The sequence below is a fragment of the Ciconia boyciana genome, chromosome 6, assembly GCF_034638445.1.
Source record: "Ciconia boyciana chromosome 6, ASM3463844v1, whole genome shotgun sequence".
Taxonomy (NCBI): Eukaryota; Metazoa; Chordata; class Aves; order Ciconiiformes; family Ciconiidae; genus Ciconia; species Ciconia boyciana.
In genome coordinates, this window is record NC_132939.1 from 2,342,288 (window position 1) to 2,368,748 (window position 26,461).

General features: G+C 43.8%; 3 protein-coding genes across 3 annotated transcripts; 1 reads left to right on the forward strand and 2 right to left on the reverse strand.

Annotated features, from left to right (window-relative positions):
* Positions 1-6,665: 6,665 nt before the first annotated feature.
* On the reverse strand, positions 6,666-7,622 carry LOC140652791 (proto-oncogene Mas-like). Its single transcript, XM_072864016.1, has one exon. The coding sequence runs from the start codon at positions 7,620-7,622 to the stop codon at positions 6,666-6,668; it is 957 nt and encodes a 318-aa protein (XP_072720117.1).
* A 4,704-nt stretch (positions 7,623-12,326) lies between these two features.
* LOC140653356 (proto-oncogene Mas-like) lies at positions 12,327-16,835 on the reverse strand. The gene is made up of 2 exons (XM_072865374.1): positions 16,763-16,835; positions 12,327-13,467 (listed from the first exon to the last, which is right to left on the reverse strand). The coding sequence occupies exon 2, from the start codon at positions 13,444-13,446 to the stop codon at positions 12,490-12,492; it is 957 nt and encodes a 318-aa protein (XP_072721475.1). The 5' UTR covers positions 13,447-13,467; positions 16,763-16,835; the 3' UTR covers positions 12,327-12,489.
* A 5,740-nt stretch (positions 16,836-22,575) lies between these two features.
* LOC140652792 (olfactory receptor 4S2-like) lies at positions 22,576-23,511 on the forward strand. Its single transcript, XM_072864017.1, has one exon. The coding sequence runs from the start codon at positions 22,576-22,578 to the stop codon at positions 23,509-23,511; it is 936 nt and encodes a 311-aa protein (XP_072720118.1).
* The last annotated feature ends 2,950 nt before the right edge of the window (positions 23,512-26,461 follow it).

A 26,461-nucleotide genomic window follows, 5' to 3' on the forward strand; every position in this document is an offset into this window, starting at 1 on the left:
GGGCTCCCATGCAGTGTGGCAGCCCATGGGAGGCTGCTCCCAGCAGGGATGGGTTTTGTTGCAGCTACCTCAGGCTCATACAGAGACATCCAATGGTGCAAACACCATGTGCTGGTGGGAGTAGGGAGTGCTCAGGCAGGGGAATGCGGGGGGTCTCAGCAGGGGCTGAAGATGCTGAGCCCCACAGGCAGCCCGGGGGGAAAGAGGGCCCCCATGTCTTGCACCCAACCTAATAAACTCTTGCTCCTTTGGTCAGTGAAAGAGTCTTTGTGGTCTTTTGGGGGATCTAAGTCTGCTTTTTGGAAGCTAGATCTAAATCAGAGAAAGAAGGGAAAATGTTCTGATCAGAACATTCAAAGAAATAACAGGGGGTCATGGCCTATCTTTGTGTTTTTCTTTTCACAGGGCAGCACTTTCACTGAAGCCATTTCACGTTAGTTAACAAGGTTTGGAGAACTTTTGATGATTGATTACAATATTGTTTTAGCAGAGATTTCACTAGAAACCATGATGCCTCCCTACTGCCTTCTCCCCTTACCTAGTTACGCTCTCAGCTCCACTGATGGTGTTTACGGGATCTCTGTGTTTATGGTGGGGTCACCTGGCACACCTATGATTCCTGCATTGCAAGAATCCAAAATCCGGTGACTTAAATCCTACTTTTAGAAGGCTAAAGACAAATCCCTCCCGCCCCAAATACTTTATTTTATTTCAAACTGAAGTTTTCTTCAACAATAAAAAAGAAAATCAGCATAATAATAGAAGTATTGCTGTTTCTTATGATAGCCTTGGGACATAACTGAGGGAGGATTTGTAGGTATAGGGCATATCTCTGGACCTTGCTGGAGTTCACTTTCACATAAGTGCAGCTCCCACGAAAGCTTTGCTCTTTCATGGGCCAGAGGCAGCCTCAAGAAGCTGTGAACAACAGCCAAAGTATTTACATAAGTGTAAATGTCTGATGCAAATGGCATAGGTGGAGTCCCTGAGCCGTGGAGCTTACTAAGCACAGGATGCTGGTACGGTAAAGATGTCACATGAACACCTACCTTGGGATGCAGAACAGAGAGGTTCCGGGATGGCTAGAGGTGCAGGTGGAATTGGGGAACAGGGACAGTATAAAGTGTTTGCATGACAAAGGATTTGCTTGGACAGGACAGATGAAGAATATCCCCAGTCCTAAATCCTCATGCGTAGTTGGATAGGTCACAGAGGGGCTGGTCCTGCTCCCTCTGGAATCACTGGAGAAAGTGTTATTCACCTGCCAAAGAGCAGGCGCAGCTGTGAAATACCAGACTAACAGCTGGAATTATCTGTTCTAAAATAAACTTGGCTTTTCTGTCCTTTTTCAGCCCACACTGACTTGAAGGTTCTTCCTGTGTCTTAAATAAAGAAGTATTTACCTGGTCCAGTCCCCATTTTCTGTCTTCAGTTTCCATCTTTATTTTCCCCTTTGTTTATTTTCATTATGATTTGCCTTATACTTAGTGCTGTCTTTGACAGCAATTCAAGTATTATTTCCTCTGCCACATATTGTGCAATGAGTATTCCTGGTTCTTCTCAGATCTCTCCTTTTTGTCAGGAACTTCCCATAAAACATGTGACACATATACTGCTGCTCTAATGCAGAGCACAGCTATGATGGAAACACATCCTAAGGAAGCTCTGGAATAGGCATAATGGACTGAGATAACAAGATGTATTTTAAGATGGAGAAAATCATATTGCCAAATAGCCATGAAATTAATAAATTAAAACCAGAGAGCAATAAAACCAAAACAATTAAGTAGGTGTTAATATTCATATAATTACCAGGACAGAACCAATCTATATAAAATAGGAATATCTGTCAGCAAAAAACCATGTTTTCTATACTGCTTATCTCCTAAAGTTTCTTTCAATTACTCATTTCCTTTACTCAGAGAAGATTAGAAGTCATGAGCGTCGCTGAGTCCCCTAAAACTTGGTCTGTGTTCAGAAGAAATTGGACTTCATGAGTTCATTCCTCCTTTGGTTTGAGGTGATACAAAGACAGCCTCTTTGTGAAAGGTCCCAAGAGATCCCAAGGGGACAAATTCCACCCATGGTGCAGCTGGGAAATATTAGACTTCCAAGTGACTGGTTGTAAATCAGAAAACATTCACATGGAAATTGTGGGGACAATTGGCAATGAAAAGCCACTGAGGTTGTGGAGTCGATCTGCCTTAACCCCACGTCAGACTCCCTACAGTACCTGGTTCAGACCCAGGCGCTGAGAGGAAGGATTATTATTATTTTTTTAATACTAATAACACTTTACCTTATTGTTTTTATGGATCTGGTTCCCACCCATTCCGTTTCTATATCTTTCACCAGAAGCCCCCTTGGTCATGGTCTCACTCTCTGTTTTTCCCACACACATTGGGATGTGGCAGCTCCAAGCTGGGACCTGGATAGGAACAGACATTACCAGAAAAGTACAGACCTGGGCATAGGAAAGTTCCTATTTCCTTTTGCCTCTTAAAGGATGGGAGAGAAAGGGGAGAGAAACACCAGTGAGGAAAGCTTTGTAATGAGTCCTTTCCTCTGACAGAGACGGGTTTGAGGTACAGGGATTGACGTATTATAGCAGACCCTCAGAATGTGACAGAAGCCCTCAGCTGTCTTTAAAAAGTGGTGGAAAAATGAGCCCCTCATTCCCCTTTGCACAGGAGATCCCTCACCAATTACCGTCACAAGCAAAACAGACTTGCCTTGGGGAAAATTAATTTATTGGCAATTAAAATAGATTTGGGTAGTGAGAGACAATTAAAATACGACACAGGGGTGCTCGTGGGGTGTTACAGTACGTACATAGCGGTTTCTCTCTGCCGCTCCTTCCCTCTCCCACTTTTCCCCTGCTCCAGCATGGATCCTCCTCAGGCGGCAGCTCCTGTCAGGTAATACCCATCTGCTCCGGCGCAGGGCCCTCCCCAGCCGCCGCCGCGTGCCCTTCCCCTTCTTTGCTCTCGCTGTTCTCCCCACTGTTTCTCACTCGTTTTCCCTCTCCTTGTGCCTTTCTGGTGTTTTCTGCTCATTCTCAAACATGTTTTCACAGTGTCGCTGCAAACTGCCCTGAAGGGCTCAGCTGTCCAGCCGCAATGGAACTGCCTAGAACCGGCTGGAACTGGCTGGAACCGGCTGTGCCCAGCACAGGGCAGCCCCTCAGCTCCCCTCACAGAGGACCCTGCAGCCTGCACTGCCAGCAGCTTGCCACAGACACCCAGTACACACACACACACACATAATTTTTTGTACTTAGCAGACTTTGGGTGCTCCCCGCTCTGGTCCCTCTCCCGTGGGACACACACACAGGGTCTGCCATGTCCAGCACCACCTCTGCCGCAGCCTGCATTCGCCTGGAAACTCTGTCAGGAGAGACTGGAGGAGACAAGACACTGAATTTGAGAAACTGCTGAGGTACCAGTCTGGAAGGAAGGGCAGCCACTTTCTTGAGCTGATTTTCACACATGGTAATTGATATATTGTTGTTAATTCTTTCACTCCTCCATTCTTACCTTTCCCCACGCCCCCTTACCTAAGGTCAGCCAGCTCCCTATACGTTCCCTCTCTGTTCATGGCCAAGAACCCAGTTAGGCTGTGTCCCTGTTGTTAGGTACCGTTGCCATTTTTCTGTTTGGGCTGATTTCCATCCTCACATTCCTCATTTCTTTGTCATCTTTGAAAGGATGAGGTTTCCAGCCTCCCCCCTGCCACCTTGTTCAGGGCTGATTTGCACCTCTGTGTACCTGCTTCCTCTTGCTGGTTACCGCAATCGTCTGCTTCTCGTCTTGTTTCAAAACTGAAATCAACAGTGCTACAAAGTTATGTGCAAGAGCAGTCCCCCACCAGCCCTGAGGGGAATTGGCATTTTGGCATTAATAATTCCCCTCTTTGGTCCAGTGTTGAGTCCACCAACCCAAAAGCCTATTGTCTAATGTTGTGTGGAGCAATGTGTTTTAACAATGAAGATTCTTGTAAGTCCATCTTCATATCAGATATCCTGATTTGTTTATTTTTGCTCCTGATTTTTCTCCATCTTCCCCTCCTCATTAGCATCTAAAACATACACTGAACAATATCAGCTAGGAGAGATCTACATTCTTATCACTACCTTCCTGCCTGATGTTCTCCTCAGGTCATGTATCAAACGCATCAAATTTTTAGCTGAGGATTGAGGATTAAGTCTCACACAGCAGATGCCATGTAGAGTGTCCAAGAGCCCATGCAACAGCCTTGGCCCAGCTCTTTCCTTGGCTGAATTTGTTGAATTAACCCCACTCGAATTTCTGCAACCAGCCAGCTTTACTGAAGGGATGTGTCACACTATTTGAGATGTACTCACTCAGGGAACATCCCCAGTTGCCTGAGCTGGGAGTGAAGGAGGGAGAAAGGGCCCCTTTGTTGCTATGCAAGTGAGCTTTGAAGGTGCATGAAAGGAGTAAAAATGAGGATAAGTGAATTCTGCCATAAAGGTACATTCAGGAAAGATAATGTCCTTGACCAGCACTAATCCTGTTTGTGTTCTCCAACACCTTGTGACTCTGCCTGTGATCCCCCAAAAGATGTTCTAGATTTCTTCTGGCCAGGGTTTCATGGGACCCCCACAGGTATTTGAAGCAGATGCCAGGAGAGAGGTGTTGCGTTAAAAGGTTAAAGTAATCTGGCAGATGCCCAATTCGTCGTTAAAAGTCCGATCGCGTTCAGTGTACTGAACTATCATGATTACGGATGCACAAATAACGTGATACACCTTCAGTCTAGTTGTGTTCCATGAACTACCACGGCCACACTTAAAGAGTCTGGTCACGTTCAATGAGAACTATCATGGCTAGATTGATGAATAGTGCAGTTTATTAAAGCAACAGATACACAGGTTCTTTTGGATTACCGGTGATAAATTCACTGTCTGCAAAGCACGTGCAAATACCAAGAGTATGAGTAACACTGCCAGCTACAAATGCGTTAAAGGATATAAACCTCTATAGAGGTTCCTAAGTTTCCCGGGGAGGCACTTGGTATAACCAAGTGTTCGAATCTTACCCAAAGGCATCCCGCTGGGAGGCAAGAGAGGCTCAGCCCATCGACTGATCCCAGAAGTCAGAGTGGTACGTGACGGTATCTTCCCTAACATTCTCTCTCTCTTAAGCTATTTTTTTACCTTTCAGGTGGAGCGTGAGTGACTCTAGTCATACATACCTTTGTTATGATTGGTTTAAAATTTTCTCGCTTCGCTTTTAAAGGTATAAACTAGAAAAATTCAAAGCACAAGCTCAGTGAGGGGTGGTCGCACCTTGGAGGCGGGTAGCTTTTGGGCTGGAGGTTTGTTTTGGTATTATAATGATGTTATAATGAGCAAAGTTCACCAAAGGACAGCATTTTGTCAAGAAACATGACAGACTGTTGGCCCAGGGTAGCAAATATGCAGCTTATTGGTTCCGTGGTACCTTCAAGTTCCCATATTATCACAGAGCCTGGCCGTGGTGTCTCCACACTACTCCACCCTCTGAGCAGTTCCTCTTAGAGCCAACACACCAAGTTCCCCTGGCATTGCCAACATCTAAGGTTGCAGGCCTAGGGAATTTCTGTGGAATGGATTCCTTGCATGTCAGCCGCACTCCACCCTGGAAGCTTCTTCAGTGCTGTGCCTCACCTAAAAATGTGAATATAAGTTTAATTTCTAAGTAAGTCACCTCCAGCAATTATTCCACAAGAGGGTCTGAAAAGTCTAGTCTGCGCCTGCAGCCAGGTAACACCTTTTGCTGCCAAGCCTTGCAGAGACTCCTCCACTGTGCAGGACTGTGCAGTGTGTGTCTTCCTCAGCTGCTTCTCAAGCTCTTCTGCACCATCATCTCCCCCAGAAGCTCATCCCTTCATTCATTTTTCCCCCATAAAAATCTACCAGACGCCTCTGTGTCCCTCCCTTTTTTTAAGAAAAGGCTTTCAGTTTGTGGCCGGGGTGGTTTTGGCAGGCTCCTTCTGGTGAATCCCTTGGTATCCAGGCAGACACCTGGGGAGGAGCATATGAGCAGAGGAGCATAGCTCCCACACAGACCTCTGGGCCCCCAACACATTGTGGGTGTGCTTGCTTCCATGTTTCTTTTTGAACAACCGATTTCTGTTTTTTGTTAAAGAATGAATGTTGGGGGGTGAAGGGAGATTGCTTTTATGCTTTATTGCCAAAAATAATTGGTTTTGAAATTAGTTTTGAGAAGGCATTTTTGACAATGTGAGCTATACAATGGCTTTAGAAGTGAGAAAGTTGATGGAAAAGGAGCTGAAATGTTGGCTCTAGAGTGACAGCTGAGAGAAAAAGCAAACAAAGACCAGGCAGAGCCATTTTAAAATGCTGTTTATTAAACTTGGCACCCAAAGAGAGTGACAGTAAGCAAAGTAAGCTAGCCACAAAGACAGTTCTCATGCTTTACCATGGAGGAGCCTAAACAAGCAAAAGTGCATTTGATATTGGGGTTAACACATGGGGCTAGCAACATGGCTTGGTATAGCCTTAAATTAGACTCATATATTCACTTTTCCCCTCACCCCTGGGATCTAGGGCCCAATGGTTCAAAGGAATCTTTATGTTCTTCCTCTCTTTTTCCTTCTCTCTTCATTTCAAAAGGTGATTGGGCCAAAAAGGGAGAAATTTAAGAGAACATAGTTATTGTGTCACGGGTTTCCCGTTCATCTTTGTCATCTGCTGAATCTTCAAAGGCCCTCTGGAACACCAGCCTGAGGGTGAACTTGATTCTTCGATCCCTGTAGCTCCCCACAACGAAGTAAATGACAGGGTTGAGACTGCTATTCACGCAGGACAGCACAAAGCCGATCTCCGGGGAGTAGAGAAATTTGTAGCCCAAGAAGTCAAAGAGGATCAGGACGCTCAGAGGCACAGCGAAAATGAGGAAGAAGAGGACGGTGAGCATGATGACGGTGAAGAGCCTGCCTGTTCGGTGGTGTTGGGAGCTGCATTTGACTCTAAGGAAGAGGGTCAGGCTGAAGAGCAGCATGAGGGGCGTGCAGAAGAGGAAGTCCAAGGCTCCGATGGAGATGAGCAGGAGATGGCAGCTCCTGGCAGAGGGGCGAACGGTACACAAAACATACCCGAGCGTGTTCAGCAGCAGGGAGAGACCCCAGAGCAGGCCGGAGATGATGGCGGACAAGTGCTTTGGGCGGTGGCTTCGGCACCAGATTGGACAGAGGACGGACAGGCACCTCTCAATGCTGATGGTGGTCAGGAGATACAAGCCCGTCCCATACATGAAAAGATCCAGGAAGAGGAATATCCCGAACTGCACCCCGACGTTGAACTGCATCAGGTACTGAACCGTCTCAATGGCGATGCAGAGGAGATACCCAAAGTCGGCAGCGGCCAGGTTCAGGATGTAGACAGTGAAGTGGTTTCTCCGGATGCGGAAGCCAAGGTACCAAAGGACCATGCCATTTCCCACCATCCCACAGGCAGCGCTGATGAGGCAGAAGCTCTCCATGAACTTGAGGACAGCATATGATGGCTCTGTCTTTCCCACAGCCCCACTCTGATTAGTCCCATGAGCCTGGCTTGCATTGCTTTGGGGAAAGAGTGTTATGACCTCCTCAGTCATGATGAAATACCCCAAATCAAATACGTCTCTCCTTTCTGTTTCTCTTGGGATCAAAGAAAAGACAGGGGGCATTTAGTGACTGACACATTGCTTTTATTCTTACAGCTTTGTGGCTTGGGGCAGATAGCTTTCAAGGGGCATGCATGGTTACTATCTATGTAGGTAACAGCTAGCAAGACACAAAATGTTGACGAGAGAGCAAAATCATGCAGGAATTTGGAGAGGTGGAGATCGCCTAAGTGTGGCATCCATGCAGAAGAAGAAAGAATGAGACCGTTCAACAGAGTAAAGAAAAAGAAGCAGAAGAAAACGTTGCTACTTACAGAGAGAGCAGTAGATGGGGAGGGCTAACTACATAGTGACTGTGTGTGCGTATGCCTGTGAGAGAGGACCGGAAAATGGCACAGCAGAGACAAAGAACCCTGCAAAACATGTGGATGGTGAGGCATTCCTTAACCCAGTCCTCAGATGCTTACCTTCTGCCCCTGTGCAGCTGAATTGAGCTCTCAGAGAAGCTGGGATCTAGCAGCAGCTCTAGAGTGTCTTTCTCTTGGTTTCTAATTTATCTCATTGGATCTTCTGAGAAACACTTTTGGTGGAAAAGATGGGGAAGATGTCTCAGTCTGCAGATTCAGTTTGTGTCTTCTGTCATGTAATGAAGCAGGTGCTGTCAGGAAGAAGCATTTTCACTGTGCAGAGGGGGAGGACGGGATGAAGTCAGCAGCAGATGAGAATGGGTTTCTTTTATGTTGTGAGGCAATTTCACATTTCTGCTCCACTTCTCTGGTTGCTCCTACAATAGGTGGGGAGAAAACTACCTGCCAGGGATTCCATTGCTGGCGATGCTCTGCGATATTGCTTGCATCTGTGAAAGGCTCTTTGTGCATTTGTACTGGGGCCAAATGCTGTTATGTTAGGGATGTATAAATGAGTGGTTAGTAGAGATTGTGGGAAGTTCTTAGAGGAATGGTATTCTATTTTGTTTTGTCTTTCTTGGAAAATCAGACTTGGTTTGGATTGGATTAGTCTGAGGAACAGTATCCCTTTTCCCAGTGTTTCCTTCAAAATTCACTTCCTCTGCAATGCCTTATCCCAAATCCTGCCAAGACCCCAAGAAGAAAATGGCTTGTCCAATGTGCCGGGGGTGAGGGAGACAGATCAGACAATGAGGCCTTCATCGCCTGAGTGCTAGGCATTGGTAATCCTTTCTGGACATGATCAGCCCTCACTTTCCACCCCGGAATGCTTCTGAGCCTTTCTTTCACAGTATGTGTAAAAAGGTGCCTATTTGTTTCTCCTGCTGATGGGTGGAGCCTCTCTAAAGTGCACAGGGCTCTTACAGCTCCTTGATGACTCATTGCTCACCTCTGACCCCGGAGAAATAAAGCATTTTAAAAGGCTGAGCTGAAAGGGACTTTAGAAGGATAGTAAACACATCAATTTATTCCTAGCGATTAACAGAAGTACTGCAGACAGGAAATAATCTTGCTGTGTGCCACTTATAAAATGGACAGGAAGAAAGGACTTTTAACGATGTGGCTGTGCAAGGTTTGAAATGGGCAGGTTTTGGCTCCAGGGGGACAAAGGTCCCTCAGTCTTCAGGTGCCACCCTGTGAAGAAGCAAGGATCTTTCTCCGCCTCTGCAGCCAGGAGTTGCCTTTGAGCAGACCTGATCCAAATTGTGTGATGTTGTGATTACCTGACTTTGTCACCTCTCTTAGTTCGAATTAAACAGAGCTTAGGATCAGACTAAGTCCTTTATCTACAGCTTCTTGCCTATGGATGCTTGCTTTGATGTGCTGTCTTTTTCTGGCCTGGGTAGGAGTGGGTGACTATGTTTTCTACAGTTAAGCTTTTAAAGCATACAACCTGTAGGGCCTAAAGTGGGCTTTCTATAAAATTTCTTGGGTCTCCCCAGCAAGGCCTGCCAAAGCCTGTTTGCACTGTTGTACCTCCTCTGCTCTTCTTTGTGCCTGATCCCAAGTTGCTCTGTGGGTTGTAAGACACCACTTGGCTATGAGCTGGTGCAACACCTAAACAGTGCAAAAGATAGCTGTCTAGAGGTGCTTGCCCCTCCTTCCACCCCCAGTTAGCTGACCCTGACTCTCCTCTTTCAAAGAGGATGTAGCCTTCTCTTACTAGCTGCTGCCCCTTCCTTCCTGAGCATGAAGCCACATCTCCATGAAAGGTGCAAGAGAAGGAATTTGGCAGCTGATGCCGGGGAGGGCTGCAAGGGGAAGGCTGCTCCTTTGTGTGTGAGGTAGGCTGGGGTGAGGAAGAGAAGTGGGCTGGTTGTTGTAGAAGCTTTTGGAATGGAGAATGGGGTAGCTACTTGAAGGGGAGGGTGGGGATAACTACTGGGGGACAGAGGCTGGGGAAAGGGAACCAAATCAAGGCACCAGAGAGTCTTTCAGTCTCCTGCATGTGGTGAAAACTGGACTGTTCTGAAGCCCATAGATATCCCTTCCTCCAGGCCTTAACTGCACTGCAGAAATACCAACAGTACTGTGTGTGCCTTCTGCTGAAATCAATGAGAAAATAAAGATTATTTCAGGCTCTGGTGTCTAGGGACTCCTCAGAGGAGTGGAGTTAGGATTGCTGTCCTTGGGGAACTGGTGACACCATCCCTCGCAGGCACTGCATGCCACTGGCACATGGACCATCTTGAGGAGCACACTCAACAGTTGTGTCCTGGGCTGCCTTGTCTCCTTTCAGCTGTCCCTAGGGAAGCAGAAATTTGGGCTTTTTTCAGGGTGCTGGTGGCCCCTGAGGAATGTATCCTTCTCATGCATGACCGCTCATCTTCTGGATGCCCTGGCATCCTTCCAGAGAGATACCGAGCAATTCAGAGAACAAACTTAGTTCAGATGCTGAGGACATTCCCCCTGGCAGGCTAGGCTGACTATCTTGGTGTTAGTTCAGGGTGGAAAAGCTTGCAAATGATCCCCATCTCTTTGCAGATCCTATCACTGATTTCTTTTGGACCACGAGATACACTGCAAATATCTGGAAGATGCCACCCCTGAGAATGCTTGTCTTTTACCACGGATGATTGAGGGTGTCTATGATGGTGGTTTATATGCAGGCATCACCTTTTAAATGTCCAGGGGTGGATGTAAAGTGTTCACATTAATGTGATGTGTAAAATGTGTTCACATTCAATGCCTCATGTCTTCATGATGGGTATGTTTAAGGACAAACTGTCAGGATGGAAAGTTTTTCACAGTTTATATTCTGTATGTTTTTATCAGTTGATGGCTTCTTCTGAGCACAATAATGTTTTTAAGTACAATTTGTTTTCCTTTTAAAAAAAAGCTTTTGACATTTTTAATAATAAAACTGGAAATGTTTCGGTTCTCCCAATGACAAAATCATTACAGATACTAAAGGAAAACATTTTAAACATGTTTTCTGATAAATGGATGCTCTCTTCCCCTCAGCAGTAGAAGTTAGAAGAAAAAAAACCTTACTAAAAATGATTGATGACATCAACCTAATCTGAATCAACTATATGTACATTTCAGAACAATAGCATTAAAAATTAAAGAATAGTAGAAATGGAACTCAAATTTCAGCTTTCAGGAACTGTAAACAGGAAGCAAAAAGCAACTACAGACATTAGGGTGAACCACTGTTTTTTTAAGTGGTGCATTTCAAAATTAATAAAAAGACAAATGAACAGAAAAAACATAATAGACAATAGAAGAATGCAGCTTCCCTTTAGGAAGATATTTGCAGTTGAAGGCATGACGAGGAAACGTGTAAGGTTTCTCAAAGAAAATTACCTGTGTTGCCCTTCTCTATCAGTTTAGGTTAAAAGAGCAAATGTTGTGTAGTCTGATGGTACAACACTTGAAATAATCACATCTTGCACCTCAAGGGATTCAGTCTAGAGAATAATTTGTTGCAAATTGTGGTATTTATTTACCTTTCTTCTGTTTCCTAATTTTTCCCTATCCTTGAATGTATTTCTGTTGATAGAGGAGATATTAGAAGCCATGGGTTCTTACTTGTCCTTCTTAAAGGAGGAAATAACAACCCAATCCATGATGTAGTTAGATGCAGATACTCTGTCCTGGGCTGGAGGAAGCTAAAATAATATACAACTCCAGGCCTGTATTTCTCTGAAACACAAGAAAAGGGAGCATGCAACTCGGTGCATAAAGTTGTAAGGCAAGGTGATAGGGGTTGGAGCCCTTTTCTACTACATCACAACTCTATGGTATGGAAACCTCCCTAGTTAATAGAAGGAAGGAACTTCTAGGGCATGAATCATTTCACTATTTGAAATGTTCACATTAGGAAGTGAAGAATAGTGCGCTCTGTGAGCTGGAAAAGGTTGCATGTGTTGCTGATATACAGGTATTTAAAATTAAGTGAGGTAGGTAGATTCTCCTTCCAGGAATTTCATGGCTGGTTTCAACAGAAGGATGATTGGTTCCTCTCTCATCTTCAGAGACCTGAGTAAAAAGTGACTGAGAATTTATGAATTTGATATTGTGGTGCTCTGAAAGACAGAGATTTATTGAGTGAGCTGCAAATTCTGAGTGGGATTCCTTTGATGAAATACAGACACCAAGACATTTGACCTTATCAAATTGAAATCTTTTAATGGCCAATGAAAAGAAATAGGCACTTTTGATGTGGTCCTAATACAGGTCAGATAAATTCTGTGATCCATGTCCTTATGTGTTTTCATGAACCACAGATGGAGCTTAAAATAACTAGCTAAAGGGAAGAGGTCTACAATGAAGATACTGAAGGTTAGGTGAGATAAACCTTCCCCAATACCTCAGAGTTCTTAAATTCTGTAAACTATTGTCCCTCAGCTCCAGACCAGTGTTACTGTGTCAGGCACAGCGGGGTATTAGGAGGACATAGTTATTGTGTCACGGGTTTCCCGTTCATCTTTGTCATCTGCTGAATCTTCAAAGGCCCTCTGGAACGCCAGCCTGAGGGTGAACTTGATTCTCCGATCCCTGTAGCTCCCCACAACGAAGTAAATGACAGGGTTGAGACTGCTATTCACGCAGGACAGCACAAAGCCGATCTCCGGGGAGTAGAGAAATTTGTAGCCCAAGAAGTCAAAGAGGATCAGGACGCTCAGAGGCACAGCGAAAATGAGGAAGAAGAGGACGGTGAGCATGATGACGGTGAAGAGCCTGCCTGTTCGGTGGTGTTGGGAGCTGCATTTGACTCTAAGGAAGAGGGTCAGGCTGAAGAGCAGCATGAGGGGCGTGCAGAAGAGGAAGTCCAAGGCTCCGATGGAGATGAGCAGGAGATGGCAGCTCCTGGCAGAGGGGCGAACGGTACACAAAACATACCCGAGCGTGTTCAGCAGCAGGGAGAGACCCCAGAGCAGGCCGGAGATGATGGCGGACAAGTGCTTTGGGCGGTGGCTTCGGCACCAGATTGGACAGAGGACGGACAGGCACCTCTCAATGCTGATGGTGGTCAGGAGATACAAGCCCGTCCCATACATGAAAAGATCCAGGAAGAGGAATATCCCGAACTGCACCCCGACGTTGAACTGCATCAGGTACTGAACCGTCTCAATGGCGATGCAGAGGAGATACCCAAAGTCGGCAGCGGCCAGGTTCAGGATGTAGACAGTGAAGTGGTTTCTCCGGATGCGGAAGCCAAGGTACCAAAGGACCATGCCATTTCCCACCATCCCACAGGCAGCGCTGATGAGGCAGAAGCTCTCCATGAACTTGAGGACAGCATATGATGGCTCTGTCTTTCCCACAGCCCCACTCTGATTAGTCCCATGAGCCTGGCTGGTTGCATTTGGAAGGAAGATTGATATAGTTGAAGTATTCATAATGAATTATTTCAGACAGACCTGTAAGCAGAAAGGAGAGAGGTGGTAACTCCAGTGTGACTTTCCCTCATGGTGACCTGGTGGTGTTTCTGGATTTGTTCCAGCTCTTTGTAGCCAGAGTTTGATTTAGGGAGGGATTGCTGTGTTTGGACTTAGAGCACAGAGTGTTGTTCAAAGCACTGTATCTCAGGCCAAATTCTATACGACATGGAGGAAAAATTAGATTGCGGTGTATTTCTCCCTTTTAAAAATTCATTCCTTAAGGGTCCTTTTTGCAGTCAGTATTGGGAAACAAATATCTTAAAAAAGCAATAATAGCTCTAGTGGATTAACACTATTAGAGCAATAATAGCTCTAATAGATTAAATATGTCTGAAAAGTACCTATTTTTCTTGTCTGAATAAAAAGAGAACCCAGTGTTAATAACTCTGGTATAATTGTCTTTGCTTCATGTGCCTAGGATTAGGTGAGACAAATCATGTCAAAAGTGTGTGAAAGTTCTAGGCAATCAGCATACAAGTTTAATCAGCATGAAAGCTGATCGAGTTTTGTCCTATGCATATGCCCAGAAAATATGGTAGAGAGTAGTCAAAATAGCTGGTAGCTTTTTATGTTGATGACTGATTTCTATTTTAATAAAGTGTAGTTTAATGTGGTTGGTTTGTTCTCTTGAGCCCTATGTACAGACAATAAACAGTTCAGTCTGACAGAGTCAGCCCTTAATAACTTCCTTCGCAGAGAGAAACTGTAAGAATCATATGTGGGACAAAATGTCTGACCCTCACAGGACAGTGGAATTATGGCTCAAATAATTATTTCACCCCATTCCCTGAGGCAGTTCACCCTGCTTCTTCCTCCATGATACTGGGATCTGAATGAGAATCTTAGGGGAAAAAAAAAATCAAAAAATAGATTTCACACCTTTTTTTTGTCTGACGAGGTCAAACAGCGTGACTCTTTTCCTCTCTCCCCTCCAGCTATTAATTTTGATGTGGGAAGGTAGAGAAGTATCATGAAAGACAGCAGGAGATGGTTAAAAAGAAGAGAGGAACAAGTCAAAATGGGGAGAACTAGGAAGATGTGAATCATTGAACAGTCTAACCAGCATGAATATTCTGTTCTGTCTTTGTAAAATGCTGCAGCATACATGGAGACAGACTTCCATAAACAAGCGAAATGAATCATTATTGTTTCATCTCAGCACCCCAGACACACTGTCTTCAGTGCTGCATGGATAGAGGCAAGATAAATGCATGATGCAGGTTGTTTCCTCGACCAGCTGATGGCCTGGAGCAGTGAAGATAATCTTGCCACCTTCGTTGGTGGAAGGCACGTACGCCAGCAGTGCTTGGTTGGGAATCCAGCTGGGACCGTTACACCTAGTTTTCACCATTAAAAATGCAAACATCTCATTTAACATTGCCTTTAAAGCTGCCATTTGAATTAACGGAGGATTTATGAGGACCTCCAGCGATAATGTATTTTATCCTAAGATCAGTGTCTTAGGTAGGTGTGCAGTCACCTGCCTGTCTTTGCTGACTGCAGATACATTGCAGAGTGCCAGCATCAGCGAGAGGATTAGTGTGTGGACAGCTGAAGTTAGCTGAGGTGAATTCCACCCTTAACTTCACCAGGGCTTGCAGGATGTGAAAGCTTTAGGGTTGCCTGAATCCAGGGAACTTCTGGCACTGCCTCATACTCTTTTATAGGAAGGTGGATGATTCCATCCTCAGTAGGAATCATCCTCAGATGATTCCTACGGGGCCTCGAGTGCTTCTAACATTAAGACTTTAGACACCAGTGGTCTCTGAAGAAAGAATTTTAGTACATACTGAAAGGGACTACGGAAAACAAAAACCATCATCTTCAGAACACACAGAATCTCTGTTGTAGCAGTTTCACAACAGGAACATCCCTGAGTTCAAACTCACCTTCTCTTTCCTTATCTGGGGAGAGCAGCAGACTGCCTGACCAACATCACTAGCAAGGCTACCTCTTCCCTGAACATCTGTAGCAAGCAAATTGAAAAGATACAGCCTTATGACTTTGTTCACTTCCTCGCTACCTGCTTTTGGAGTGGCAGCAAATTATCAGACCTTGATTCATAGAAAGTAGCTGAAGCAGCCTCTAATTCTGTGAACCAAATCTGCTGTGAGGAGAAAGGAAGACACAGTGCTTAAGTGGTTTCCTAGCATTTAGAATGCCCAATGCAGCACTGTCCTCTGCCACAAGCAGGTTACACAAGAGTGTAACCTGAAGCAATTGGTTTGAAGAGACACAAACATTTGAGTGTCACTTAAGCTCTGTCTAAGCCCATTCGAGCCTTCTGACCAGGTGCCCATTTTAGGAAAGCGGCTATTCTACCTCCCTGCTGCAGTCATCTCCAGAAGGCAATTGACCCCATCCTCCAGCAGCGCGTCTCCCTCCATTGGGCATTCAGGGAATGCCAGGTGATTAGCTGTCTGACTTAAGCTTGTCAAGCGTATTTCCTAATGTTCAATGACATGGCCCTGTGCCATTGGTCATATATGCATAAGACTGCCAGGTACAGATACGGCTGTAATGGATGCCCTGTGGATAAATGATAAAACAAAAAATTTTGCTTTCCACTGTAACCGAAGTGAAGGAATCCTTCTCTGACTTCTGTAGACCGTGGAAAAGAATACTGAAAAAGTCACTCACAGTTCTCATCTATTTATCGTATGACCTTGGAAAGACTGATTTCTTGTTGTCTCCAAGACACATTCATGTCTCCAAACACATGCAAGATGTGAGTCTACTTCCTTAATGAAACTAATTAATGAAAGCTTGCAGCAAACAGCAGCAGACTGAGTCTAGGTGTCTTTTTGTCTCTTGAGATTAAACATCCTTCCTGTGGTGTGCATGCTGAATACCATGTAGTTCTTGTGGCAGATGTCAGTCTGAACAACCTTGACACCACAAAGACATTTTAGACTATGGACACAAAGTTATGATGTTGTATTTTCTTGGCTAATCTTAAGTGATCATTTTAGACCAAAGCTGCTAATGCTAGGTCTCTGAATAATGGCATCTTATCTTACAGAGGTGTATTTAGAGCAATTCAATAGTACTTGTTCATGGAAGAGGGTCCCCAGAATGAAGCTCTCCTTATCCTGAAAGTGATCAAGACAATTGCTTACCTATAGCCAATTTCTAACCAGCAGGAGAAGAAAATGTTTGATCTCCTTTCCTCCATTTTTTTTCCTCCTCCCTTCCCCTCACCATCTCTCCAAAAGCATGACAGAAAGCATTAGACAGCGTGCAATGGCAAAGATACCGTCCAGGAATTTCTCACCTTTTTGTGGGTTCCTTGGAATTTCAGTGACTGATTTGCAGCAGCTGCCTGGTATGGATCTGCTGGGTAAACTTGTCACCTGAATTCTGTGACATATGGTCTAGATAAAATCCTTGTGTCATACTGTAGTGCTGGTCTAGTTAGACACTTTAAAAAGCCACGGTCTTTTCAACGTGACATCTGCCAGCCAGCCAATCACTCTCTTGGAGAAATATCTAGTATGTTGTGTGTGGTCACTTAGATTTGAACCACTTCCCCCTTCTCTCTTTGTACAGAACCTGTCACTGTCACGGCTCTGGAAATGTTTTTTTACTACTTCTCCCTTCTTCGGCCAGTCTCACAATACAAAGAAAGCAAGAACTGTCTGTACAAAATTATACCTTGCCTCTGCCACTGATGCTTTGTTTCCTACTCGTGTCCCTGAGATGCTCTAGTTTCACAGTCCTTGAAGAGGATGCCTTACTGCTGCTCAGGGTCACATAGATTGAGAAATTGTCAGTCCTCTTCCATAATGCCTGCTGATGATTTCACAACCTCCCTCAGCACAACTTCTCATTAGCCAAGGGCCTATTGTCCCTGCCAAACTGACCTTAACATGCCCATCACCACAGAGTGTCCTCTTCTGACCCACAGCCTCTCCCAACACAAGTTACTACCCTACTTAGTCCCTTGTGCTTCACACAACCTTTCATGGAGGAGGGCCCACCCAAACTCCATAGCCTTACCACACCTCAGCAGGTCCAATTGCACAACCTCTGCTTGTGCTGCCTTCAATACACAATGCCCGCTTCTGATGTCAGGAACTCTTTCAATGCAACTTCACACCCCACAGTATTACCTGCCACTTCATACTGTCTTTCAGCACAGTCCTTCACCACACCTCAGGCACTTCCGATTTCACAAAATCCCTCAAGACAGCCTCCAGCCTCGTGCCTTCCATTTCCAGTTTCACAACTTTCCCCCAAACAGTGCCTCAGCCCCATCCTACCCACCATCAAATTCACACCTCTTCACCACCTCACCTCCCTATCAAGACAGCCCCTTGCCAGCATTCACTATCCACCCACAACACCTCACTCATCTTCTCACCAGGCACAGTCGCTCCATGTGCATGAGCTACCACCACCATGGTGTCCAGATCCACATGCCAAAGTAAATGGAGCGAAAATGGAGAAAACACCTTTCTCCTTTCCTGGCAGAAGCACATCCGTATAGGGAACTATTTTGCAACAGCAACTCTTGATTTGGGCTAGTGCATTAAGTCACTTCTGCTAGTCCATTTGGCTAGGGAAATAAAAGGCGATGAGTATGACATTAGCCAAATTGCTGCCATGTGTGTCAGTGGGTACAGAAACTGGCAGATCTGGCCCAAATTAGCTTAGCAGGCCAGGTACCTGATGGTTCATCTTTAGCTTCTTCTGTCAGCATTTGTTGTTCCTCTTCCTTTCCCAAAGATTGTAAGACTGTTTTTACTTTCTTACCCAATACTCTGTTTCCGGTAGTGACTACTGTTAATCCTTATTAACCCAGCCAGGGCTCCAGGCTACAGTGTAAGATGATATTTAAGTTAGAGGACTATTTTCAACGTGGTTTCTACTTGGACACTGAGCCATTAACTATAACTCTTTGGACGCGGCCTTTGTCTGCCCTAAGTAATTTTGTTCAAAATCTAGATGTCTATTTCAGACCTAATCCCATCCTAAAATCAGGTCTCAGGTAGATCAGGTGAATCAATTTCTGGATAGATGTATTTCTTTCCGTAGAAAAGCCTAGAGTGACAAGGACTCAACTCAGCTGACTTCCGTAGCCATAAAAGAGCTGACTTCCTCCCTTGGTTTCCCCATTTGTAAAAGAAGGATTTTTTTTACTTACGCTGTAATTCACTGACCTTTGCTAAAAAATGCAAGCTCTTGCAAGAGGCTTTGTTAACTGGATTGCTAGTGACGAAATTTCATGCAAAATAGGACTTGAAGAGTCATCAAGAGGTAACCCAGGCCATCTTCTGTCTCTGTGAAAACTGAACTTAATCATAACCACTACTGAGAGAAGAGTGCCTAACCTGCCCTTTAAAAGACTATTGTGACAGGTAACTCTACCACCCCTAGAGCATAGCACCTCTCTCCTTACTAGTAGAAATCTCTCTGATTTTTCTTTTAATGAAGATTTGTGTTTCATGTGTTTTCTTTTTGGAATACACAAAGATTTAAAAGTACTGTTTTATTACTCACAATGCCATAAAGCCAAAGCAGTGGATCTAATGGGCCTCTACACTTGGGAAAACCAAAAAGCATGGCTTAATGAAGAACTCTGGAAAGGGTTAACCAGACTAGATCACTGCACATGCTTGTCCGGTTTAATATTCAGCTAATCAATTGGCTGTTATTGCTACTGGAGAAATCCTGAAATGCCTTCATAATATCATTATCACTGACTGACGGCTATTTCTTTAAAATGTATTTGCTTAATCTTTTCAGTCAGGACAGAATTAATTTCTCCTCTTTTGCCCCTTCCTTTCATGCCTTCCCTTCACTAAGTCTCCACGCCTCCCTCCTCCAGCCCCAAGAGCCCTTCAGGTGGGAGATTTCCTTGGAGAGGGTTAAAGTGCTACTTAAACAGTTTTCCTCTCAGCCTTCTTTCTGCTGCTGGGTTGTGAATGCATCATTCTGTGCACACTGGCCAGGCCACACTATCCAGACAGCCCATCAAAGCAGTTCTCACACAGGCAGAAAATACCGAGATACACTTGTGATACAGGAAAGCAAGAAATTAAATTAGATGGGATTATACAGTAAAAGGCACCTCCTAAGCAAGTGTTGGAAGCTTTCCAGAAGCTATTCTAGGTTCTTTAAAGATTCTGTGCTCTAACACGTTCCTATCAGGGAAGGCAGGTGTTGAGGAGATAAAAGCATACAGCCCTTACACAAAAAATTAGATCTCCAAACACAGAGGAGGTAAGTTTTCCAGGTTCTCTGGATTCTTTCTTTTCTTTTTTTTGTTTCCTTTCTTCTTTTCTTTTCCTGATTTCCTTTGCTCTTTTGTTTCCCTTCTTGAAAATATGTGAAAATACAAAATGAAATTTTCACTAAAGTTATCAGCTGTCTGTGGTTATCTTTGGCTGGAACCATGCACAGAGCTAGTTCTGTAGTCCCAGGTTAGGTTATTTTGTTATTTTGTTTCCCATTAACCACCTGAGATTTTAGGGAAGAATGCTTGCAATAAGGAGATGGTGCAATTTCTCATCCTTTTTGAAATGTTAGCAGTCCACATTGTATTTATTTTATTTTGCAATTGATTGCTTTATATCATATACCTTTAGTCTCTCCCTGAAAAGATACTTTTAGAGGTAAGACATAACTTGTGGGAATCCTCTACTGAATTAGTCGTTCTAGTCATCCTCTCAGAGTCAACAGAAAGAAACAGGCACCTCCAGCATATAATTTATCACATCTTTAAGTAGACGCCTTAGGCTGGTCATGAATTGCCCTGCAAAGGCAGAAAAAAGAGTGCATATGACTGGCTTAGATATAGGTGCCTACATGACATAAGCCAATGAGATGGGATGAGGCAGATGAATTTATTGTAAAATGCAATTTGGTGGTGGTGACAGGGGCCTTATCAAGAGGGACACACAGTAAAGCCATCTGTTGTGAATGGGTTGTATCTTTACAAACCTTTCAAAAATATACACCTTGTTTTAGCTTAGGAGTTTCCCATCTGCCATTATTCAGGAATATAGTTTTCCTTGATCATTTCTCTTTTGGTCGCTCCTTTCTGAACCACTGATTGCCTAAACATGACACCGAGACTGGTGGGATTTGCTTCCAGTTCTGCTCTGGTCTAGATGGAGCCCAGCTGTTTCTCCTCCACTAGCTACTGCACAGGCATAAATACATACCCATTTTGTCCTTTGGTTTTCTGTAGAAAACTATGTCAGTGCTAAGTGAAAAGAGGAGGGATGGAAAGGTTCACAACTTGATAAGACTAGGTAGAAATCGATATCACATTGTTCTTACTGATCTTTTTTCCTTGGAGATATATCAGAAAAGGAATTATGTGAATTATGGAATTATGAAAAGGAAATTATAAAAAGGAATTATGAATTAATGTGAATTTTACCCCACTTCTTGAATATCTTTTACCTACTGTTAGTACAGCTGTAAGCACAGGAGAAGTCCCTAACTTTCCCAACTTCCTCTCTAGGCTTTACTTTGTGCGTTTGAGAGCAATTTTGGTTTTTCTCCATTTCAGTGTTTCCTGTGAATGCTTGATCAATTTTTGCCTGCACAAGAGTTTCTGATTTTGCTGTAATTTTAAATAGGGGCTATATAATTTGAATTAACTGAATCAGATCTGCTCGGATCACCTGCACAAACAGGGAGAACTGCTTGTGTTTTCATTGGGCAGGACTTGCAATGGCGGTTTTTAACAGCAGTTGAGTGGGAATGTTTTGACATTAGGATGAATCCCATACAGCTGATAATTTGTTTCTGAGAGGTGCCTATTTTTGGTTAAACTCTTTACAGAGTTTAATCTAGTGGTTTACAGACTTCTTTGACCAAAGGAGCTCTGATATCTGGGTGCATTATGGCAAGTTGGTAATGTTGAGGACTAAGTCTTTTTAAAGATGTAGATTATTTATTTACTAGTGACATGTACTGCTCCGGGGGCTATAGCTGGAACAGGCCAAACCAGAGAAGCCCCACATTCGCACTGGAATGTGACCATGTCTGAAAAGAGAAACTGTAGAGGTGTAGAAATGCCTAGAGATGAGGAGTTCAGCCATAGCACAAAAAAAAAAAAAAGGATGGCATTACGGAAAGCTCTGAGCTACTTTTAGGGGACAAAAAGGATTATTCTCTGAAGTTAACTTTACCCTGGTGATGTTAATTTACTTAGGCTCCTCCTAGGAAAAAGAAAGACTTCTGTAAAGGACCTTAGTTTAGCTGTTCTGCCTATACACTTTGACCACCAGCTAGATTGGCTTCACTAAACAGAAATTAACCCTTGGGAATATCTCCCAGAGTGTATCACAAATCAGTATAAAGTAAAATTCATACAGTGCTGGGACAGAAGATCTGAAAAGATCCTTTCATTCTTCCTTCCTCTCAAAGGAACATTGCTGAGATTTAGAGCAAGCTAGATGCTAGAGCAAGTCACATGTGAAATTGTTTGCTGTTTTCACCATGATAGATAACTTCCCCAGAACTCATTGTTCAGCCCATGAAGCTGCAAATTTATGTTTCAAAATGTATATGCACAAGAGATTTTTTTTTTTCTCTGTGGGTGGCTTCATTTCCCCTCTGAACAACAATTCAAAGATCATTTTTATTTCTAAAATAAATAAGCATTCCAAGGAATATTTCCAGGTGTTCTTAAAGGCACTGTTTTTACAAAGATTGTTTTCATGGACTTGGGTGACACTGAGGGCAAGCATGCTATTAAACATTGGTAGCCACTCTAGTGCTCGAGGTGAACACACTGGCCTTGTCCTTAGCACACCAGCCATAGAGCCAGTCCTTCAAAATCCTGGAGGACCAGGATGGAGCAACATATCACAAAGTGCATCTGTCTCAGTGCGGTGACAGCCATGGCTGAAGTCTCATGCAAGGAGAATTAAATACCTAGGGGGTAAGAAAAAAAAACAACAAAAAACCCACTTCATAAACTTAATACTAATTGTATATATTTCTTAGTCTGTATGCACTTCTGATAAAGAATTAATTATTAATAATGAAAAAACCTGATGAATCATTTGTCTTTATTTTTCCATGTGCCTAGGCTCTACATTGCATATCACCGCCCAACTGATTAACATGGAGAACGCAAGCTATGTGAAGGAATTCATTCTTCTGGGCCTCTCAGAGAATCAAGGGGTGCAGAAAGTATGTTTTGTGATGTTTCTGTTCTTCTATATGATTATCGTGGCAGGAAATCTGCTCATTGTTATCACTGTAATTAGCAGTCAACGTCTGAACTCCCCTATGTATTTCTTCCTCTGCTACCTGTCCTTTATAGATATCTGTTACTCTTCTGTCACAGCTCCCAAAATGATTGCCGACTTCCTTGTTGAAAATAAAACCATCTCCTTTGTGGGTTGCATAGCACAGCTGTTTGGGGTACATTTCTTTGGCTGCACAGAGATCTTCATCCTCGCAGTGATGGCCTATGATCGCTACATTGCCATCTGCAGACCTCTCCACTACACCACCCTCATGACCAGACGTGTATGTGGCCGGATGGTGATCAGCTCGTGGGCAGGAGGCTTTGTGCACTCCATAGTGCAGACTCTTCTAACCACTCAGCTCCCTTTCTGTGGCCCTAACAAAATTGACCACTACTTCTGCGATGTCCACCCCCTACTACAACTGGCCTGTACCAACACTTACGCTGTGGGCATCATTGTCGTTGCCAACAGCGGAATGATAGCTTTGAGCTGTTTCTTCATCCTGGTCATGTCCTACATTGTCATCCTGGTTTCCTTGAAAAGTCAAACATCCGAAGGGCGGCACAAGGCCCTCTCCACCTGTGGGTCCCACATCACTGTGGTGATTCTGTTCTTTGGGCCATGCACGTTCACCTACATACGTCCATCCAGCAATCTGTCGGAGGACAAGAGTGTGGCAGTGTTTTACACTGTCATCACACCCATGCTGAACCCACTTATCTACACGCTAAGAAATGAGGAGGTGAAGAGTGCCATGAGAAAACTGTGGAGTAGAAAAGTGGGAAGTGAAAATGGAAAGGTGTAGAACTGTGGTAACATTTCCAAAGGACTGGAGAAAATTAAGCATCTGTCACTATAATTTATTTTGTGAAAATTCCCCAAGAACTGCCCTTCAAAGAAAAGCTTGCTGTTAGCTCCTGTTGTAATTAGGAAGATACTGAAGGTTCATCTTGTGATTTGAAAGACATGGTGAACTCTGTGACAAGCAGGCATTCCCTTTCTATTCTCTTGTCAACTAGCACAGACCCAGGCCTGGGGCTCCTGAGCACTAACTGAAACACCAGTGGTTAAATAAATACTATCAAAAATAAAGAAAATGTTGTCCAGGTAAAGCATCCCATTACTCAGGTATAAACTTTTGGACGAACTCCATCTGCTCTGTAATTCATACAGCTGGGAAAGAGAGGACTATGGTCACCTGCTGCTGGAAACAGTCATACCAGAGGAGGCCCCTTTCTGCTTGCAGTAGAAGTCTTCTTATGAGAACCATCTTGTGGTATCTTGAATCCATGGGTTAGCAATTAAAAACCTGATATTAGGTGCTAGTTGGGTCATTTGCTGATGCAGGTAGCAGGAGGGGAAGCTTCTCCCTTTCCCCTGCCAGTGCAACAAATCCTTTCTGCAGTGTTCAAAGTCAGGTTGGACAGGGCTTTGAGCAACCTGATCTAGTGAAAGATGTCCCTGCCTGTGGCAGGGGGGTTTGGACTAGATGATCTTCAAAGGTTCCTTCCAACCCAAACTGTTCTGTAATTCTATAATTCTACTTAACTTATCACTGATGCCATCCTTCCAACCATCCTCTCTATCCTTCAGCTCTGACTCAGGTTTTTATGTTAATGTTTAGACTAATACAGAATCATAGATCTAACGAAAGACACCTTGCTGACTGTAAGAAATTAAGGAGTCACCAAAGAAGGCATTTGGAGGCAAAATTTCATGTGTCAATGATAAAAAAAAGGATTGTTTAGGAACTATTCTGGTATGCAAGACAACTCCTAGCCCAAGAGAGCACATTTACACACCCACACAAGGGAAGAAGTGTGTTTTCCATGGGAACAGCTGGTACACCTACTATTGCAGGAGGGAAGAGAAGCAACATGAGGATGAAAGACCAAACCAGTTCAGTGCCAGTCAAAGCTGTCACAGGGTGATAAGCTATAGCAGCTCGGGGTCTCCACCTGGGGAGCCACAAGGAGACAAGAGACCCTAGCCCCCACCTTGCCAGCAGAAAACCACCAAACCAGCTGAGTGAGGGAGGAAAAGATCTGCTTGGTGCCATCCAAAAGTAACTGAAGCACATTTATTTCTTCACTTACAGTCCCTATAAACACCTGCACCTGTGTTACACCTTAATGTGACTTAAGTAGGATTCAAGGTTACAAGGTGTTCCCAGCCCAAGCTAGGGCTTATAACTTCATATATATATACACAGAATTATATATATACACTATATATATATTAAAAATAGATTGTTTTTTAATGCTCTGAGGGTGAACACAAGTTTTTTTTTCTGGAGGTCTCACTTCTGGGTGCTACTGGGCAAATATTCGATAATAGCTTATGGAAGGTGTCACTGAAAACAACATTAGGCTCCTCTACACTTCAGTAAGAATTCTTGTAAGAACTTGATACTTGGGCTGAAGAGTGGCTTCTGTGCTTTGCATTATCTCAGTAAAAATACCTGTTAAGCAGTGAGGACTAACCACAAACCTTTCTAAATTTTTGAAGTAATTTCCTGTTTTACTTCTTGTATCAAATTTGTACAGCGGGTGTATAAGGGATAACAGTCTGTGACAACACAGTTGTGATATTTTTTTGTGCTGTCAACATGCAATGGTAAGAACAAGTTAATAAGAAATAAGAACACATATGAGAAATATTAGCTTAGGACAGAAAGCAGAATTTATATAAATGTCCTGTGTAAGAGACACCTTTACTTCAAGAATGTTTGATTGCAAAGGTAAGGTGAATATAAATCTTGCAAATGGCCAGGTGTGATATTTATTTGAACCAGAAAGGCTTCCAGAAGAAATACATGTCCAATAGTAAATAAAGTCCATTTATCTGGACAGCATTAAAAAGCCAGCCAGCAAACAAACAAGCAAGCAAGCAAACCCATGCACAATGTAACAGTCTAGATGACCACACTCCATCACTCTCCAGAGACCACCCTAATAGCTATCCAATTTTTAGCTCCTTGTCCACTGATGATTTCTGACAAAACTTTGTATGCCTCTGGGATCTCATTACTCCTGATAGTCTTGTGCTTCTGCTCTGTGATTTACTTTAAATATTTCTGCTACAACTTCCCCATCTTGTGAGAGATAATTGTTCTTGTAGATGCTCTTGGAAGTTGTTTTTTGCAGAATGAGAAATGCAGATAGAGGGTCAGGTTGTTCTTTTCAGCCACTGTAGGTTTCAGAATTGGCAGAGATATGGACTGCTTTCACAACGTCTAAGGAGCAACCTGCAGCTGAGGCATTCTGATGAAACCACCTAAAGTGGTCAGAGGAGGTCATCAGAGGAGCAATAGCAAGCGAACTCTCAGAGACTGGCAAATATGAACTGTGTAAGTCTTCTGATATTGTTCCTTTGCTTTGTTCAAGCGTGACTCAAATCCTACCTTTGAAAATAGGCATTTCTGGTGAGTGACTTTTGTGAGGTCCATTTTATGAATTAGAAAAAACTCAATTACAGATTTTTCAGCCTTTGTTTTAGTCGGTGTCTTATTTGCTTTTTTTCCCAGTTACACGATGTTTCCAGAAAGATCTGTCAAAAGGATGTTGTCGGTGTTACAGAGAGGACTCAGGAGCTGATGGCAGCACTTCCTATGTGCTCAGTCTTACATTGTCTGAGCTGGACATGTCAGGCAACAGTGGTCATGACACACACTTTGGTCTTCCCCACAGTGCTTTCCCCCTGCTCATGGCGGGGCATGGAGATAGGGATGGAGACACTAAAGAGCCTTTCCTCTG